Source organism: Salvelinus sp. IW2-2015, linkage group LG27 (assembly GCF_002910315.2).
Source record: "Salvelinus sp. IW2-2015 linkage group LG27, ASM291031v2, whole genome shotgun sequence".
NCBI lineage: Eukaryota > Metazoa > Chordata > Actinopteri > Salmoniformes > Salmonidae > Salvelinus > Salvelinus sp. IW2-2015.
In genome coordinates this window covers 10,291,316-10,311,540 of record NC_036867.1, presented here as the reverse complement: position 1 = coordinate 10,311,540, position 20,225 = coordinate 10,291,316, and the positions used below count along the sequence as shown (strand labels likewise).

At 43.9% G+C, this 20,225-nt stretch overlaps 1 protein-coding gene across 1 annotated transcript in view; it reads right to left on the bottom strand.

The window, feature by feature from the left end:
• Positions 1 to 306: 306 nt before the first annotated feature.
• Positions 307 to 20,225, bottom strand: part of LOC111953251 (phthioceranic/hydroxyphthioceranic acid synthase-like) — a 26,013-nt gene continuing 6,094 nt past the window's right edge. Inside the window, 5 exon segments of the mRNA XM_023972404.1 lie at positions 307 to 4,574; positions 4,576 to 6,065; positions 6,161 to 6,342; positions 6,816 to 7,022; positions 9,152 to 9,312. Coding sequence (XP_023828172.1) covers positions 632 to 4,574; positions 4,576 to 6,065; positions 6,161 to 6,342; positions 6,816 to 7,022; positions 9,152 to 9,312 — 5,983 coding nt within the window. The 3' untranslated portion in view covers positions 307 to 631.

The window sequence follows — 20,225 nt, the reverse complement described above, 5'->3', positions numbered from 1 at the left end:
TCAAACATTCTGTCAGACTACTTAAAGATATCTACAGTATGACAAAGGTCAGGCCTATAACATTGTCATTGCATGATTGTGCCCCCTCCCAGATATACAATTTTGAATAGTGTTTGATCCAAAAGCAGGAAATTAAGCACACAAAAAATTGAATTTCCAGGGGATGAATATAATAAAAATAATAATACAATTTAAAAAACTGAATTAAGGTTCAAGTGACTGGTTCATTGGAAATACAATTTTATTTGACATTTTACAATAATACAATGAAATACAGTACACATTAGCACATGTGGTTAAGATTAATATAAGAATACAACAAGATCCAAACTTATAAACATGAAAAAAACACATTCTAAAATTGAAAGAAAAATATATTTGATAATACTACCAAAACATTGCATAACATCTTCAACAAATATTATTACATTTAGTGATAATTAACAACATATTTACCTTTGTTATAATGTTATGTGAGGACCAGGTCATGCCAAAGGTAATTGCAGTCTTGTGCTAGTATTGTTTTCATGATATGTGTAATGTTTCTAAATGTTATCTGATCAAACATGCAAATATAATGGGAAAATCTGATATCTACATCTTTATTTTCAATTTTCAGCTTTTGAAATCTCTATAGTCTTGTGAACATGTCATCTATCATGCCCTCTTTCTGGTCATCATTCTGGGATTCACCCTCAGTGCCCTCCATCAGGTTTGATATCAATGTCGACAGTGTGCTGTTTGGGTCCAGCAATTTAACCAGTGGCACATTCACTCCCCTCTCCTGAAAGATGAGGTTCTGCAAAGTCATGGCTAACATTGAGTCAATGCCTAAGGCAGAGAGAGGAGAATCGTCATTCAACTCATTCTTGTCAACACCGATTGTTTCACTGAGTACAGATCTGATATAACTTGGGGAGGAGGAAGCAGCATTATGTCCAGACCGGGACTCTTTCAATTTGGCTTTTTGCATTGCCTCTTCCACTAATGCAGTCATACGCATGGTCAATGAGGCATTTTGAGACATGACATTGTACTTCATGTTTTTGAAATTGAACTTGCATATAGCCTGTTGAGGTTTGTTTAGCTGGAGGCATTGTTCCAGACTTTCGCGAATCTCTGTAACATCCATCACCATCAATCCCTTTGCCTCAAGAAACCTTTGGAAATGATCCTTGTTCAGCAAGAGACCAAGGTTCAAAGGCCCCCAGTTGATGGATTGCCCAGCTAGTCCAATATTCCGTCTATAATGACAGAATATGTCCAGGAATGAATTGGCTGCTGCATAGTTTGTTTGTGAGACATTGCCAATGAAAGCTGCAACAGAGGAGTAGCACACAAAGTAATCCAATTTGCAGTGTTTCGTGGCATGGTGTAGATTCAAAGCCCCATTCACTTTGGGCTTCAGGACTTTCTCATACAGAGATTTGTCAAGGGTTTCAATCAGGCCATCGTGCAGGACAACTGCACTGTGGAACACTCCTCTGATTGGACAAGAGGGAAACTTCTTGCCAATGAGACCAATCGCTCTGAGCACATGCTCAGAAACAGAGACATCACATCCCATACATATGATATGGGCACTGTATTGCTTCTCCAGATTGCAGATCTCCTGCTGTATGTCAGGTGTGGGGCTACTTCTGGAGAGTATGACAATGTACTCTCCACCTTTCTGAGAAATGAATTTCACAGTTTCAAATCCCAGCCCAGTGAGGCCACCTGTGACAATGTACATAGAATTCTTTTGGAAAAGCTGATTTGGTTTAGGCAACAAAGGAATTTTGGACAGTGTGCCTCTGGAATCATCTTTACCTAGTGCCACAACAGGCAGGGTCTTTGAGCTAAAATACGATTCAGACTCCTCAACAGGCAAGAAGTCAATGCTTCCTGATGTCAACCTTTGAAAGGTAGAGTGTTCCAGAACAAATGACTTCCTGTCCAAATGCATGGACTTGAGCCAACGATAAATGTGTGGCTTCTGGGCAATGAGTGATCCCCTTTGTATGATGCTGGACATTTGAAGGGTTTGCATTCGAACACTATCCTTCACATTTTGGAAAACGCTCTGTGCCAGCAAGCACTGGGACTGGGATTCACAGACAATGACAATGTGTCTAACACCAGGGAAATTGCCTGCTTTTGCCAACAGAGATTCGTCAAATGGCGGAAGGAGGACAAATGCATCCATTTTATCAGCTTTTACAAACAGCCCATTGCACTGTGTCCCTACAATGACATTCCATCCTGATTTGTTTGCTGTTTGGGCTAATACCTTGAGCAGACCAGAATCAGGAACAGAGGAGATGATCCCCAACCTTCTCTGTTCTTTGACTCTAGTTAACGCTTTGTACAATATTTCCCATGCCAGCACAAAGTAGGACACACATGGAGCCTCCTTTAGAAATGGGAGCCTCTTTGTTTTGTAGCATGCTTCTTCAGGAATCATGATCGCAGAGGATGCAAGAACAGGGTAGCAAGAGACAACATGGTCTCCCACTTTCAGTTTGCTCACATCTTTCCCGACAGCTGTGACAGTGCCACTGAAGTCAAGGGCCAAAAGCTGGTGGTTCTGAGATGTGTGTTTGTTCCAGTAAATTGTCTTGCCAAAGTGCAGATCAGAGACACTGACAGGAAAGTAGTCTGAGGAATGAACAGATATCTTACTGAGCTGAATCTCAACTGATTTCTGCTGGATGTCCTTTTTCTTGACCTCACAGCTAATGGCAGACAAGCTAGTCATTCTGTAGGGGTCAGCCGTCTGAAAGATACATGCCTCGGACATTGAAGAGGGCATACTTCCCCCAGAGCTCTCAATGCTTTCCATGGGAGTATGCACAATATCAGATTTAAAAATCATCCCATCTTTCACAACCAACTCCTGGTATTTGCTGCAAGGGTATGACTTTAAGACCTCAGACAGAGCTCTGATGTCCTCTGTAGAGACAGAGCTGATGTCAATCAGCTGGAAGGAAAGATCTGCCATTTCTGCAGCACATGCTCTAGTCATGCCTGAGAGGACAAAGCCTGGGCTGATGCGGTCCACTGTGTTCTCTGCTGCCCGGTAAGTAATTACTCTGATGGAGTTTGGAAAATGACTCGCCCTTAGTTCCAGGACTATTTGACGGAAAATCTCACAGCAGTTTACTATATTCTCCAGAACAGTCTCGGTTTTGACTGAAGTGAGTTCTTCATCACCCCACATAAACAAGACCTCTTCAAAGTTTTTATTGATATCTGAGATATTAAGGTTTGCCAGAAGTGTGGGAAATCCACGGTTTAAGAACTCCTTAGCATGTGCAAAGGGAATGTATTTAGACATTGAGCTTAAGTGTGGCTGCATGGCTTTGGAAACTCCTACCTGGTCAGAAAAGACCAAGGCCTTTCGTGCCTGAGAGGACTTGATATCCTCAGAGACAACCCTGAAGTCATTGTGGAAGAAGTATTCCTCAACAACACGTGAATGGCTCCCAAGGTACTTGATCATCACATGCTTAAGCTCAACCAATATTCTTCCCTCTTTGTCTGTAAAGCAACCACATACTTCAAAGTGATCAACTCCTACATCAATTGCTCTCACATAAACAATCATTTCCTTTTGCAGAGGTTCAAAGACTGTCAAGCTGCCTATTTTGGCAGGAAACCCAGGCCTGGAAGAGAATCCGTGTGCTACTGTAACAGGAGCGAGTTGCATCAGGAAGTCTAGAACTACAGGGTGAATACAGTAGTCATGCAACTGAGACAGCAATTCCTCTGGAACTGTGACAACTGAAAAAGCCTCTTTAAAGTCTTCACCATAGTGTACATCACCCTTGTTCTGGAAAACAGTGCCGTACTGAAACCCGCCATGACCTATGTTGTAAAACTCCTCAGAGCTCACCACTGACTTGCACCTTTTGTAGATAGAGCTTAGCGAAATGTTCTGCTCTTCGACTAGTCTTTCTTGCTTGCACACTATTGTGCCTGATGCATAGGTTGAAGAGGAAGAATGTATCTTAATATGTGTCTCGTCTTCTGCTGGTTCAAGTTGCACTTTCATCTCTGGTGCATTTTTGGTGAAAACAAATGGGTTTTGAAAGCTGATGCTGATTTGCAGTGTGTTGAGTGGCACTTTTGGTTTGGCACTTAACATGAAAGCAGACAAACCCAACTCAGTATAGAAAGCACCAGGGACAATGGCAACACCATTGTGTTTATGCTCATGCAAGTAAGATACTGAGTCAGAAAACAGATCACAGCTAAAGCTATTGCCCTCACTTCCTGTCTGAGTTAGCACAGGATGAGTACCTGCTGTATTTATCTTTGATGCAGGAATGATAACATCTCTCTGAGTGGAATCAAACTGATACACAGGGAAATGTGTTGGTGATGCCTCACAGCCTCTGTAGAATTGATCCCAGTCGATCTGAACCCCAGACTCAAACAGTTTGGACACAGTGGTCAGCATTGTCTCATGATCTTTTTCTGGCTGCACTGAGGACATAACTATGGTGTCATTTCCCAGAGTCTCCTGGATGTTCCTTTGTAGAGCCCTTCTAGGGCCTATTTCCACAAAGACCACATTCTTCTTGTCTTTCTGTATCAACATGATTCACCTGTAAAGAGCCAATACTGTCCTCTATTTGAGAGAGGATGGGATCCATCATCTGGCTGTGGTATGCAGCAGGGACGTCTAGAACATGGAGGAATAGATTCTTACTCTTGACTGAACTGCTTAGCTTTTGATGGAGACTGTCTATAGCATCAGCATCACCTGCAAGTGTGCAGGACTGTGGGCTGTTGGAAGCAGCCAGGCAAACCTTATTTAAGTAGGGGGGAAGGAGGTTCAAGACCTCTGACACGGCCATGTTACTGACCACAAGCATTTTCCCTCCTGTGACCTTACTCTGCAGAGTACTGCGGAAATAGATCACCTTCACTGCATCCTCAAGGGACAAGAGACCAGAGCAATGGGCAGCAGCAACCTCTCCAACYGAGTGGCCAAGAATTGCATCTGGTTTGATGCCCCAGTGCTTGAAGAGACTGGCAATGCCAACCTGAATGGCAAAGAGGAGGGGCTGGACAACTTCTGGTTTTGAAAAGTCCTTACTCTCAGACTCACTCTCAAGTCTCTCTAAGATGCTCATGTTATTGAACATTTGGAAAAGTATCTCCACCTCCCTGATCTTCTCTCTGAACACAGGCTCATGTTTCAGGAGCTCCTTGCACATGCCTTGGTAGGTCACACCATTACCACAGAAGACAAATATTAACCTTGGATCTGAGTATGAGGGGTAGGGAGTTTTACTCAGGGCAGACTTGAGTTGATCTTTTAGATCAACCAGAGAGGACGTTCTGAAAGCCTTCTTGTATTTGTGTTTTAAGTGACTTCTCCTACAAGCGGAAGTGTATGCAAGAGCTTCTAAATCAACTTTGTTGTCTTTGTCTATCTGTTGAATTGTGTCCTCCATCATCATACTGATAGACTTTTCAGAACTCGCAGAGAGGACAAAATACTTGTGTGCTTTTCTACCACTCTTTCTAGAAACCTGTGACTGCTTGTGTTGCTTGACAATAACATGTGCATTTGTTCCTCCAAAACCAAAGTTATTTATCCCTGCAACCCTTTCAACAGAATCTCCCCACTTTTCTGCTTCAGTGGGAACCTTAACATTTAAGGCTTTAGCATCGATACTGGCACTATCCTCAGAGTAGAACAGTGAAGGGACAATGATTTCATGCTTCATCATTAGTAGTACCTTGATTAGCCCTGCCACTCCAGCTGCAGATTCTGTGTGTCCAATGTTGCCTTTCACAGAGCCGATGCGGAGTGTCTCGGAACCTGGAGGTCTGGCTTTGGCAATGACTTTGGAGATGCTGCTTGCTTCTATGGGATCCCCCACTGGAGTTCCAGTCCCATGAGCCTCTATGTACTGGACAGATGACAGGTCAGACTGTGAGTAGATTCTGCGGAGCAGCTCCTCTTGCTGGACCATGGATGGCTTGGTGATTGGAGTGACTGTGCGGCCATCTTGGTTTACAGCAGTTTTTCTTATGATGCCCCATACATGGTCATTTTCTTTGAGAGCCTGGGTAATTAATACATAATCAGTGTGAAATATCATGTGTAGCCTGTCAGAAACATTGACAGCGATTTTGTGACAGTTAAATATAAAATATTTACTTGTTTCAGTGGCTTCAGCAGAATAACCCCACATCCCTCTCCTCTGCCATAGCCATCTGCTCTGCTGGAGAAAGGTTTGCTTGTGCCTTCAGGGGAAATCATCTTTGCTTTGCTGAGAGCGACAAAGACTCGTGGTTGTATGATACAGCTGACACCACCACAAATGGCCATCTCGCAATCACCTGATAAATGAAAGCATATAAAATACCTCAGATTATATTTAAGCAACAAGGCCCAAGAGGTTATGGTATATTTAAGCAATAAGGCACGAGGGGGTGTGGTATATGGCCAATATAGCACAGCTAAAGGCTGTTCTTATGCACGACGCAACGCAGAGTGCCTGAATATAGCCCTTAGCCGTGGTATATTGGCCATATATTTAAAAAATCCAAAGTGGCTTTTTGCTATAAACTGGTTACTAACATAAAAAGAACAGTAAACAATTATTTTTGAGTCATACCCATGGTATATTGTCTGATTTACACACGGCTGAAATGCTGTTTCAGACAGTCAGCGCATCCAGGACCCAAACTCCCAGGTTTATAATTTGTAATGAGATACCGACCATGTTCTTTTAGTATTGAATTATGCCAGGTATAATTTTATTGACAAAAGGTTCCATGCACGTGCAATGTAAATATGATACATTACCAACCTTGTCTTATGGCTTGACAAGCAAAATGAAGTGCAACAAGGGATGAAGAGCAGGCACTGTCAATGGACATTGAGGGTCCAGTGAAGTTGAAGACGTAGGAGACTCGGTTGGATGCTAAACTCATAGCTAGTCCAGTGCCGGTGCAGTGGTTGATTATATTTGGGTTGACACTTCCAGCAGATTGTTCATAATCTCTGTTCATTAGCCCTTCAATGAAAATAGACATACTTTGTTACAGTTTGTTGAAAATAATAACATTATATTTTAATATTTATCTAAATGGAAACAAAGTTCTGTGGTATGCTAATACTTGTGCATGTCACATAATGCAGAGTTGACTTTTGGTGTTTGCATGTTTGTTTTTTGTGTACAACAATCAGTAAAAAAAAAACAATTATTGTTCTGTCTTAAAAGAATGAAAATATACACTACCGTTCAAGAGTTTGGGGTCACTTAGAAATGTCCTTGTTTTTGAAAGAAAATCAATTTTTTTGTCCATTAAAATAACATCAAAATTGATCAGAAATACAGCGTAGACATTGTTAATGTTGTAAATGACTATTGTAGCTGGAAACGGCAGATTTTTTATGGAATATCTACACGGGCGTACAGAGGCCAATTATCAGCAACCATCACTCCTGTGTTCCAATGGCACGTTGTGTTAGCTAATCCAAGTTTATCATTTTAAAAGGCTAATTGATCATTAGAAAACCCTTTTGCAATTATGTTACCTGAAAACTGTTGTTCTGATTAAAGAAGCAATAAAACTGGCCTTCTTTAGACTAGTTGAGTATCTGGAGCATCAGCATTTGTGGGTTCGATTACAGGCTCAAAATGGCCAGAAACAAAGTACTTTTTTCTGAAACTCGTCAGTCTATTCTTGTTCTGAGAAATGAAGGCTATTCCATGCGAGAAATTGCCAAGAAACTGAAGATCTAGTACAACGCTGTGTACTACTCCCTTCACAGAACAGCGCCAACTGGCTCCAACCAGAATAGAAAGAGGAGTGTGAGGCCCCGGTGCACAACTGAGCAAGAGGACAAGTACATTAGAGTGTCTAGTTTGAGAAACAGGCGCCTCACAAGTCCTCAACTGGCAGCTTCATTAAATAGTACCCGCAAAACACCAGTCTCAACATCAACAGTGAAGAGGCGACTCCGGGATGCTGGCCTTCTAGGCTGGGTTACAAAGAAAAAGCCATATCTCAGACTGGCCAATAAAAATAAAAGATTAAGATGGGCAAAAGAACACAGACACTGGACAGAGGAACTCTGCCTAGAAGGCCAGCATCCCGGAGTCGCCTCTTCACTGCTGACGTTGAGACTGATGTTTTGCGGGTACTATTTAATGAAGCTGCCAGTTGAGGACTTGTGAGGCGTCTGTTTCTCAAACTAGACAGTCTAATGTACTTGTCCTCTTGCTCAGTTGTGCACCGGGGCACATCTGAGCATTTACGACTATGTAGATATTCCATAAAAAATCTGCCATTTCCAGCTACAATAGTCATTTACAACATTAACAATGTCAACACTGTATTTCTAATCAATTTGATGCTATTTTAATGGATTTAAAAATAAAAATAAATTAAACAAGGACATTTCTAAGTGACCCCAAGCTTTTGAACAGTAGTGTAGGTGTAATTACTATTACTATAGTTGCCATGATAATTAATGATTTACATATTACTTCCAAATGTTATTACTGAGCATATAATTACCGTGGTTCATATTAGCAATACTAAACATTACAATTATTGTAACTACACTCTTATAAAACAAAATATGCTAGAACCTAAAAGGATTATTTGTCACGACTTCCGCCGAAGTCGGTCCCTCTCCTGGTTCGGGTGGCGTTCGGCGGTCGACGTCTCCGGCCTTCTAGCCATCGCCGATCCACCTTTTATTTTCCATTGGTTTTGTCTCGTCTTCCCTCACACCTAGTTTCAATTCCATCAATTCCATGTTGTGTATTTAACCATCTGTTTCCCCCATGTCCTTGTCCGGAATTGTTTCTTGTAGTGCTTGTGTATGTTATGCTGGTGGATACCGGGTTTTGTTTGACCCATTCATTGATTGTTCTGTTTACGGTGTTTTTTATGTTTATTAAACGACACAGTTTTCGCTCTCCTGCGCCTGACTTCTCTGCTGCCAGTACGCACCCCATTACATTATTTGGCTGTCCCCATAGGAGAAATGAGTTCTACCTGGAACCAAAAAGGGTTCTCCTATGGGGACAGCCAAAGAAACGTTTTGGAACCCTTTCTTATAAGAGTGTGATTTACTTTTAAAATTACTAAATGCTAGTTGTATAAGAGAACAGAATATTGTTCACCTTACCCAAAAACACCCCTGTCCTGGTCCCACTGGCCTTCTCCATTGGTATCCCAGCATTTTCTAGAGCCCTGTACGTACACTGAAGAAGGTATTTTTGCTGGGGATCCATTTGTTCCACTTCCGTTTCAGTGATGCCAAAGAACTTGTGATCAAACTGATTGAACCTGTGAAAATTATTGGAAATGTGAAGTTAGTTTGATTTAAGTCTCTGGTGACAGATTGCTAACATAATTGGGACTAGCCACTGCTACCTACTTCTGATAATATAATTTCCTAACCAAAGATGTATTAAGTCAAGGTCCCTTAGTAAGCATATAAGATAAGATGTACATAATTGCCCATGAATTTACAGAGAATGGAAATGTGTCTTTATGCTCACAACCCAAACCCCCGAGACACACATACACACCTCACACCTGAGGGGCTGGAAGCATTGAGTCAGCTGCAGTGCCGTGCCACTGCAGCAATTATGGAGTTCTCAGCTGTTATCGTGACTGTTGTATACATTCCACCTCAGGACAACAAATATAACAAGCTGGCACTTACCGAACTGTACGAGGCTATAAACAAGCGGGAAAACTTACATCCGAAGGCTGCATTTCTTCCATTTCCATTCCGTATCATTAAGACAAGTGATGCCCAACTTCCATCCACACTTCTCCTTTGCCACTAGGGCCGATAAAGTCCTAGACCACTGTTACTCTACCCACAAGCAAGCATACAAGGCCCTCCCTTGTCCGCCATTCGGCAAATAAGATCATTACTCCGTACTTCTGCTTCCTGTTTACAAGCAGAAGCTTAAACAGCAAGTAATTTTATGTGACTTGCTCCTATGAGAAATGGCCATCAGAATCAAGGATTATGCTACAGGACTGCTTGGCTAGCGCTGATTGGAATATGTTCAGAGACTCCACCGATAACATCGACGAGCTCACCACCTCTGTTACCGGTTTCATAAAGAAATGCATCGGCGACGTTGTCCCCACAGTGATGGTTCGCTGCTTCCCCAATCAAAAGCCCCGGATTAACACCAAGGTTTGCGCTAAACTAAATGACAGGGCTACCGTACACAGAGCTATCGCAGACAACCCTGATGCTACGGCCGAAGACAGGAACAAGTACAAGATGTCCTGCTACGACCTTTGCAGAGTCATCAAACGAGTGATGACGTGGAATCATACTACACAGGCTCTGACGCCCGCCGCTTGTGACAGGGGCTACAGTCCATTGCGGATTACAAACAAAAACCCAGCCCTGATCTGCTCAACGATGCCTCTCTTCCAGATGAACTCAATGCATTTTATGCTGGCTTCAACAATAAAAACACTGTATCATGACGGCTCTAGACGGTATTCCAGGGCGTGTTCTCAGAGCATGCGCAGATCAGCTGGCTGGCATATTCATGGTAATTTTCAACCTCTCCCAGTCTGTAATCCCCATGTCTTAAAATTACTACCATCATTCCTGTTTCCAAGAACTCTAAGGCTTAATGCCACAATGACTACCACCCGGTAAAACTCACATCCGTAATAATGAAGTGCTTTGAAAGGCTGGTTATGGCACACATCAACTACATCATCCTAGACCCATTCCAATTTGCATACCACCCCAACAGATAGACGATGCATTCTCAATTGCACTCCACACTGTCTTCACTTCACCCACGTAGATAAGAGGAATACCTATGTGAGAATGCTGTTCAGTTACTACAGCTTAGCGTTCAACACTATTGTCCCCTCCAAGCTCGTCACCAAACTTAGGACCATGGGACTGAACAACACCTTCTGCAACTGGATCCTGGACTTCGTGATCGACCAAACCCAGGTGGTGAGGGTAGGCAACATCACCTCCGCTGACCCTCAACACTGGGCCCCACAGGGGTGTGTGCTTAGTCCCCTCCTGTACTCCCTGTTCACCAAGGACTACGTGGCCACGCATGACTGCAACACCATCATCAAGTTTGCTGACGACACGACGGTGTTAGGCCTGATTACCGGCGATGATGATCCCTAGAGTCATTACTTTGTAGAAGCACCTTTGGCAGCGATTACAGCTATGAGTCTTTCTGGGTTGTGCAATATTTGTCCATTAGTCTTTTTAAAATTCTTCAAGCTCTGTCAAATTGGTTGTTGATCATAGCTAGAAAACCATTTGCAGGTTTTGCCATAGATTCTCAAGTAGATTTTTGTCAAAACTGTAACTCTGCCATTTCCGTACATTCACTGTCTTCTTGGTAAGCAACTCCAGTGTAGATTTGGCCATGTGCTTTAGGTTATTGTCCTACTGGACGGTGAATTAATCTCCCAGTGTCTGGTGGAAAGCAAACTGAACTAAGTTTTCCTCTGGGATTCTGCCTGTGCTTAGCTCTATTACGTTTATTTTCTATCCTGAAAAACTCCCCAGTCCTTAACAATTTCAAGCAAACCCATAACATGATTCAGCCACTGTTATGCATGAAAATATGGAGAGTACTCAGTAATGTGTTGTATTGGATTTGCACCAAACACGACACTTTGTACTCAGGACAAAGAGTGAATTGCTTAGCCACATTGTTTGCAGTATTACTTTAGTGCCTTGTTGCAAACAGGATGCATGTTTAAGAATATTTGTATTCTGTACAGGCGTCCTTCTTTTTACTCTGTCAATAAGGTTAGTATTGTGGAGTAACTGCAATGTTGTTGATCCATCCTCAGTTTTCTCCTATCACAGCCATTTAACTCTGTAACTGTTTTAAAGTCACCCTTCGCCTCATGTAGAAATCCCTGAGCGGTTTCCTTCCTGTCCGGCAACTGAGTTCGGACGGATGCCTGTATCTTTGTAGTGACTGTGTATTGATACACCATCCAAAGTGCAATGAATAACCACCATGCTCAAAGGGATATTCAATGTCTGCTTTAAAAAAAAAAAATGTACACATCTACCACATCTTCACCCGACCTAATTTTCTATTGCATGGTGTTTTTGTTTCTCTTATGTGCAAAAAAAGGAATCTTTACATTGCCCTTCTTTTTAAGGCGTTGGAAAACTTCCCTGGTCTTTGTGGTTGAATCTTTTTTTTTTTTATTCACTGCTTGAATGAGGGACCTTATGTGTGGGGTACAGATATGAGGTAGTCATTCACAAATCATGTTAAACACTGCAACTTAAGTGACTTAATAATCACATTTTTACTCCTGAACTTATTTAGGCTCGCCATAACTGTTATGCTGGTGAATGAGGACCCAAAAGCGACGTAATAGAAACAGAGTCTTTATTCCAGTATCAAACAAACAATGATTCTCCTGGATATATCAAAGGTAAATCCAAAACAGGAAACTGAAATCCTCTCGTCAGTAGAGAGGAACGACTGGAGACGCGACCACAGACTGCAGGTCGCTTCAGGAAGGCACAGGCCGTAGCTGACACTGACATAGACACCTGCTCACACGCAGCATCTGAAGAAGCAAAAACACGACAGGGCGGAACAAGGACACAGGACAGCAACATCAAACAAGAATCCGACAAGGACAGAAGCGGAAAACAGAGGGAGAAATAGGGACTCTAATCAGAGGGCAAAATAGGGACAGGTGTGAAAGAGTAAATGAGGTCGTTAGGAGAATGAGAAACAGCTGGGAGCAGGAACGGAACGATAGAGAGAGAGAGCGGGAGAGGAGAGAGGGAGGAGGAGAGAGAGGGATAGAAAGAGGGAAAGAACCTAATAAGACCAGCAGAGGGAAGCACAGGGACAAGACATGATGATCAAAGACAAAACATGACAGTACCCCCCCACTCACCGAGCGCCTCCTGGCGCACTCGAGGAGGAACCCTGGCGGCAACGAAGGAAACATCAATCAACGAACGGTCCAGCACGTCCCGAGATGGAACCACTCCTCTCCTCAGGACCGTAACCCTCCCAATCCACTAAGTACTGGTGACCACGTCCCCGAGAACGCATGTCCATGATCTTCCGTACCTTGTAAATAGGAGCGCCCTCGACAAGGACGGGGGGGGGAGGGAAGACGAACGGGGCGCGAAGAAAAGGCTTGACACAAGAGACATGGAAGACAGGGTGGACGCGACGAAGATGTCGCGGAAGAAGCAGTCGCACAGCGACAGGATTGACGACCTGAGAGACACGGAACGGACCAATGACCCGCGGAGTCAACTTGCGAGAAGCTGTCGTAAGGGGAGTTACGAGTGGAAAGCCACACTCTCTGACCGCGACAATACCTAGGACTCTTAATCCTACGTTTATTGGCGGCTCTCACAGTCTGCGCCCTGTAACGCAAAGTGCAGACCTGACCCTCCTCCAGGTGCGCTCACAACGTTGGACAAAAGCCTGAGCGGAGGAACGCTGGACTCGGCGAGCTGGGACGAGAACAGAGGAGGCTGGTACCCAAGACTACTCTGAAACGGAGATAGCCCGGTAGCAGACGAAGGAAGCGAGTTGTGAGCGTACTCAGCCCAGGGGAGCTGTTCTGCCCAGACGCAGGGTTTCGAAACGAAAGGCTGCGTAATATGCGACCAATCGACTGATTGGCCCTTTCTGCTTGACCGTTAGACTGGGGATGAAACCCGGAAGAGAGACTGACGGAAGCACCAATCAAACGACGAAATTCCCTCCAAAACTGTGACGTGAATTGCGGGCCTCTGTCTGAAACGGCGTCTAACGGAAGGCCATGAATTCTGAACACATTCTCAATGATGATTTGTGCCGTCTCCTTAGCGGAAGGAAGTTAGCGAGGGGAATGAAATGTGCCGCCTTAGAGAACCTATCGATAACCGTAAGAATCACAGTCCTCCCCGCAGACGAAGGCAGACCGGTATAAAGTCTAAGGCGATGTGAGACCATGGTCGAGAAGGAATGGGAAGCGGTCTGAGACGACCGGCAGGAGGAGAGTTACCTGACTTAGTCTGCGCGCAGTCCGAACAAGCAGCCACGAAACGGCGCGTGTCCCGCTCCTGAGTAGGCCACCAAAACCGCTGGCGAATAGAAGCAAGCGTCCCCGAACGCCGGGTGGCCAGCTAACTTGGCAGAATGAGCCCACTGAAGAACAGCCAGACGAGTAGAGACAGGAACGAACAGAAGGTTACTAGGACAAGCGCGCGGCGACGCAGTGTGAGTGAGTGCTTGCTTTACCTGTCTCTCAATTCCCCAGACAGTCAACCCGACAACACGCCCTTCAGGGAGAATCCCCTCGGGGTCGGTAGAAACCACAGAAGAACTAAAGAGACGGGATAAGGCATCAGGCTTGGTGTTCTTATTTCCCGGGCGATAGGAAATCACGAACTCGAAACGAGCGAAAAACAACGCCCAACGAGCTTGACGTGCATTAAGTCGTTTGCAGAACGGATGTACTCAAGGTTCTTATGGTCAGTCCAAACGACAAAAGGAACGGTCGCCCCCTCCAACCACTGTCGCCATTCGCCTATGGCTAAGCGGATGGCGAGCAGTTCGCGGTTACCCACATCATAGTTGCGTTCCGATGCGACAGGCGATGAGAAAAGTAAGCGCAAGGATGGACCTTATCGTCAGACTGGAAGCGCTGGGACAGAATGGCTCCCACGCCCACCTCTGAAGCTAACCTCGACAATGAATTGTTTAGTGACGTCAGGAGTAACAAGGATAGGGGCGGATGTAAAACGCTTCTTGAGGAGATCAAAAGCTCCCTGGGCGGAACCGGACCACTTAAAGCAAGTCTTGACAGAAGTCAGAGCTGTGAGAGGGCAGCCACTTGACCGAAATTACGAATGAAACGCCGATAGAAATTAGCGAAACCGAGAAAGCGCTGCAACTCGACACGTGACTTAGGAACGGGCCAATCGCTGACAGCCTGGACCTTAGCGGGATCCATCTGAATGCCTTCAGCGAAAATAACAGAACGAGAAATGTGACAGAGGAGACATGAAAGGCGCACTTCTCAGCCTTCACGTAGAGACAATTCTCTAAAGGCGCTGGAGTACACGTCGAACGTGCTGAACATGAATCTCGAGTGACGGTGAAAAATCAGGATATCGTCAAGGTAAACGAAAACAAAGATGTTCAGCATGTCTCTCAGTACATCATTAACTAATGCCTGAAAGACAAGCTGGAGCATTAGCGAGACCGAACGGCAGAACCCGGTATTCAAAATGCCCAAACGGAGTGTTAAACGCCGTCTTCCACTCGTCCCCCTCTCTGATGCGTACGAGATGGTAAGCGTTACGAAGGTCCAACTTAGTAAAGCACCTGGCTCCCTGCAGAATCTCGAAGGCTGACGACATAAGGGGAAGCGGATAACGATTCTTAACCGTTATGTCATTCAGCCCTCGATAATCCACGCAGGGGCGCAGAGTACCGTCCTTCTTCTTAACAAAGAAAAACCCCGCTCCGGCGGGAGAGGAAGAAGGCACCACGGTACCGGCGTCGAGAGAAACAGACAGATAATCCTCGAGAGCCTTACGTTCGGGAGCGACAGAGAGTATAGTCTACCCCGAGGGGGAGTCGTCCCCGGAAGGAGATCAATACAACAATCATACGACCGGTGAGGAGGAAGAGAGTTGGCTCTGGACCGACTGAAGACCGTGCGTAGATCATGATATTCCTCCGGCACTCCTGTCAAATCACCAGGTTCCTCCTGAGTAGAAGGGACAGAAGAAACAGGAGGATAGCAGACATTAAACACTTCACATGACAAGAAACGTTCCAGGATAGGATAGAATACTAGACCAATTAATAGAAGGATTATGACATACTAGCCAGGGATGACCCAAAACAACAGGTGTAAAAGGTGAACGAAAAATCAAAAAGGAAATGGTCTCACTGTGGTTACCAGATACTGTGGAGGTTAAAGGTAGTGTCTCACATCTGATACTGGGGAGAAGACTACCATCTAAGGCGAACATGGGCGTGGGCTTCCCTAACAGTCTGAGAGGAATGTCATGTTTCCGAGCCCATGCTTCGTCATAAAACAACCCTCAGCCCCAGAGTCTATCAAAGCACTGCAGGAAGCAGCCGAACCGGTCCAGCGTAGATGGACCGACAAGGTAGTACAGGATCTTGATGAGAGACTTGAGTAGTAGCGCTCACCAGTAGCCCTCCGCTTACTGATGAGCTCTGGCTTTTACTGGACATGACATGACAAAATGTCCAGCAGAACCGCAAATAGAGGCAAAGGCGGTTGGTGATTCTCCGTTCCCTCTCCTTAGTCGAGATGCGAATACGTCCCAGCTGCATGGGCTCAGTCTCTGAGCCGGTGGGAGGAGATGGTTGAGATGCGGAGAGGAAGCACCGTTAACGCGAGCTCTCTTCCACGAGCTCGATGACGAAGATCTATCCGTCGTTCTATGCGGATGGCGAGTGCAATCAAAGAGTCCACGCTGGAAGGAACCTCCCGGGAGAGAATCTCATCCTTAACCTCAGCGTGAAGTCCCTCCAGAAAACGAGCGAGCAACGCCGGCTCGTTCCAGTCACTGGAGGCAGCAAGAGTGCGAAACTCTATAGAGTAATCCGTTATGGATCGATCACCTTGACATAGGGAAGCCAGGGCCCTGGAAGCCTCCTTCCCAAAAACTGAACGATCAAAAACCCGTATCATCTCCTCTTTAAAGTTCTGATAATCGTTAGACACTCAGCCCTTGCCTCCCAGATAGCTGTGCCCCACTCCCGAGCCCGACCAGTAAGGAGTGATATGACGTAAGCGATCCGAGCTCTCTCTCTTGAGTACGTGTTGGGCTGGAGAGAGAACACAATATCACACTGGTGAGAAAGGAGCGACACTCAGTGGGCTGCCCAAAGTAACATGGTGGGTTATTAACCCTAGGTTCCGGAGACTCGGAAGACCAGGAAGTAGCTGGTGGCACGAGACGAAGACTCTGAAACTGTCCAGAGAGATCGGAGACCTGAGCGGCCAGGGTCTCAACGGCATGACGAGCAGCAAACAATTCCTGCTCGTGTCTGCCGAGCATTGCTCCTGGAACTCGACGGCAGTGTTGAGAGAATCCATAGTCGCTGGTCCATCTTGGTCGGATTCTTCTGTTATGCTGGTGAATGAGGACCAAAAGCGACGTAATAGAAACAGAGTCTTTATTCCAGTATCAAACAAACAATGATTCTCCTGGATATATCAAAGGTAAATCCAAAACAGGAAACTGAAATCCTCTCGTCAGTAGAGAGGAACGACTGGAGACGCGACCACAGACTGCAGGTCGCTTCAGGAAGGCACAGGCCGTAGCTGACATAGACACCTGCTCACACGCAGCATCTGAAGAAGGCAAAAACACGACAGGGCGAACAAGGACACAGGACAGCAAACATCAAACAAGAATCCGACAAGGACAGAAGCGGAAAACAGAGGGAGAAATAGGGACTCTAATCAGAGGGCAAAATAGGGGACAGGTGTGAAAGAGTAAATGAGGTCGTTAGGAGAATGAGAAACAGCTGGGAGCAGGAACGGAACGATAGAGAGAGAGAGCGGAGAGGGAGAGAGGGAGGAGGAAGAGAGGGATAGAAAGAGGGAAAGAACCTAATAAGACCAGCAGAGGAAGCACAGGGACAAGACATGATGATCAAAGACAAAACATGACAATAACAAAAGGGTTGAACACTTATTGTCTCAAGACATTTCAGCTTTTCATTTTTAATTAGTTAACATTTTGAAAAACATAATTCCACTTTGACATTCCACTTTGTATTGTGTGTAGACCAGTGACAAAACATTTAATCAATTTTAAAGTCAGGCTGTAACACAACAACATGTGGAAAAAGTCAAGGGGTGTGAATACTTTCTGAAAACACTATATCTACCTCTATACTCCAGTATCCCTGCACATTGTAAATATGGTATTGGAACTGCCCCTGTATATAGCTTCTTACTTTCTCGTATTCTACCTATTTCTTATTTTTATTCTCGTGTGTTTTTGTTTTACTTGTGTTATTTTTAGTGTTACATTGATATTGATTACTGCTTTGTTGTGTTTGAAGCTTACAAGAAAGGCATTTCACTGTACTTGCGCACGTGACATTAAAACTTTAATTATAGGGGTTAAGTTGCTTGCTCAAGGACAATGGCAGGAAATGGTATCTAGGATGATGCCTTATCTTAATACCAAGTATGTCAATTGCCATAATAAATAGATATGCCTCAATGACGTAATATCCAAATGTCAACATTTTTACATGTGGGGTTGCTGCACATGAACCTGTTTTATTAGAGATTTTGATTCATCAAATCCAACAGGCATTTTCAAATTCTGCTCTACAAATTAAGCCATATTTTTTTTCATTTTATTTGACATTTTTAATGCCTTATCTTATAACTGATGTTTTGGGTGAAATGGAAATTGAGTTTCTGAGGTGTTACAAAAAGAGTAGCTAGAACTGTGTTTCAATGTTGATCCTGGGGACAAATGCACTTTTTGTAATGAATTTTGCTCCAGTTAAGCATGAATTTTTTAAGGGCTCCCAGACTGCATCTCAGTGCTAGAGGCGTTACTACAGACCCTGGTTTGATTCTAGGCTGTATCACAACCGGCTGTGATTGGGAGTCCCATAGTGCGCTCAGAATTGGCCCAGCGTCGTTAGGGTTTGACCGGGGTAGGCCGTCATTGTAAATAAGCATTTGTTCTTAACTGACTTGCCTAGTTAATTGAAAATGATATTTTATTTATTGAATGCAAGGAACAAGGCAAAAATGCATACCCATCAATAAGTGCAGCCTTCGCTGTGCGCGATTTCCCCACTTTGTTCATCAGGGTCATACCACTGGAACAGTCAAATCTCTCAGTTGGGATTGGCACTGTACAGTTCTTCCCCTCAATAGAATTCCAGAAACTGTCAAGCCCCTCTCCTGTACAGACACATAAATGTTTAATTCAAAGTTGGAAAGTAAATATCATGATAGTTATTTCATATTTACGTTAGAACTAGTATTGCAGCAGTGATGCAGCCGGGTGGACAGCTGGCACAAGTTAGTGTTCCAAAGTCAAGAGAATCCCAGCATTCACTTTCCCCCGTTTTTCCCCATGTTGTGTCTTGTAAATTTGAGGGGTTAAGGGTTAAGACCCTCCCACAAGCCCTCTCATCTCCCTGCACAATGCTTCACCCGACCTAATTTTCTATTGTATGGTGTTTTGTTTCTCTTATGTGCAAAAAAAGGAATCTTTACATTTTGAACAGAATTTAGATGAAATTAAATTCAGATATAATTGTAAATAGTGATCGGTTGGTAAACTCGCCGGTCACACCTAAAAAACACACAAGTACCATCAATGCATTTTTTCGCAACATGTGGGTACAGATGTAGGATCTTAATTTCATCACTATTATGTTGTGAGAAATGCAAACTTGTAGTGTATTTGTAAACTTCTAAAGTGTGTAATTTCAATTTTGAAATGTTTGATTTTATAATCCACAATATAATTCACATGTCCTGTTGCTGCAGGATTATTTTCCTGCTGTAGCAAACTGGCTCAAATTAAGATCCTACATCTGTAAAATGTTATGCAATTAAATTTACCCTACTGGTTGTAAACATGCACACCAAAACAGTAAGTCAAATAATTAACACATTCTAATTACATACTATCACTTTGATGTCTCAAATTAATAGATTTTTGCCTGTTTTTGTCAAATCAATCTCTATTGAAATAGAGGGAACCACTTTAAGTAATCAGACAATGCCAAATGTGAGCTGGGGTGACGCATCACATTGCATATCCTGTAGTGTTTTAACACATCAAGATTATTTGGATATTTTTTCAGAACCCCTTTTTTATGCAAAAATTTCAAGTTTTACCTCCTGGGAAATTGCAGCCAATACCGACTACAGCAATGTCGTCCTCAGCATCTTCCATCTTTACACCTGTCAGAAACTGCAAAGAGCGAACTGCATGAGTTCATGATCTTCAGGAAAATGTTATTGACTATGTGATCAAACAAAAATAGCTGATGTTCTTGCAATAAAATGTAAAAACATTGCCTTCCAATTGTATTAAAATAGTACTATTCAGATCAGTGAACTTACTTTAACATGCACCTAGCTCATGAGTCTTGAATCTTCATTTGGCAATAAAATCAATGTCTCAGTTTAACTTTTTATAGTTTTCTTTCAGTCATCTT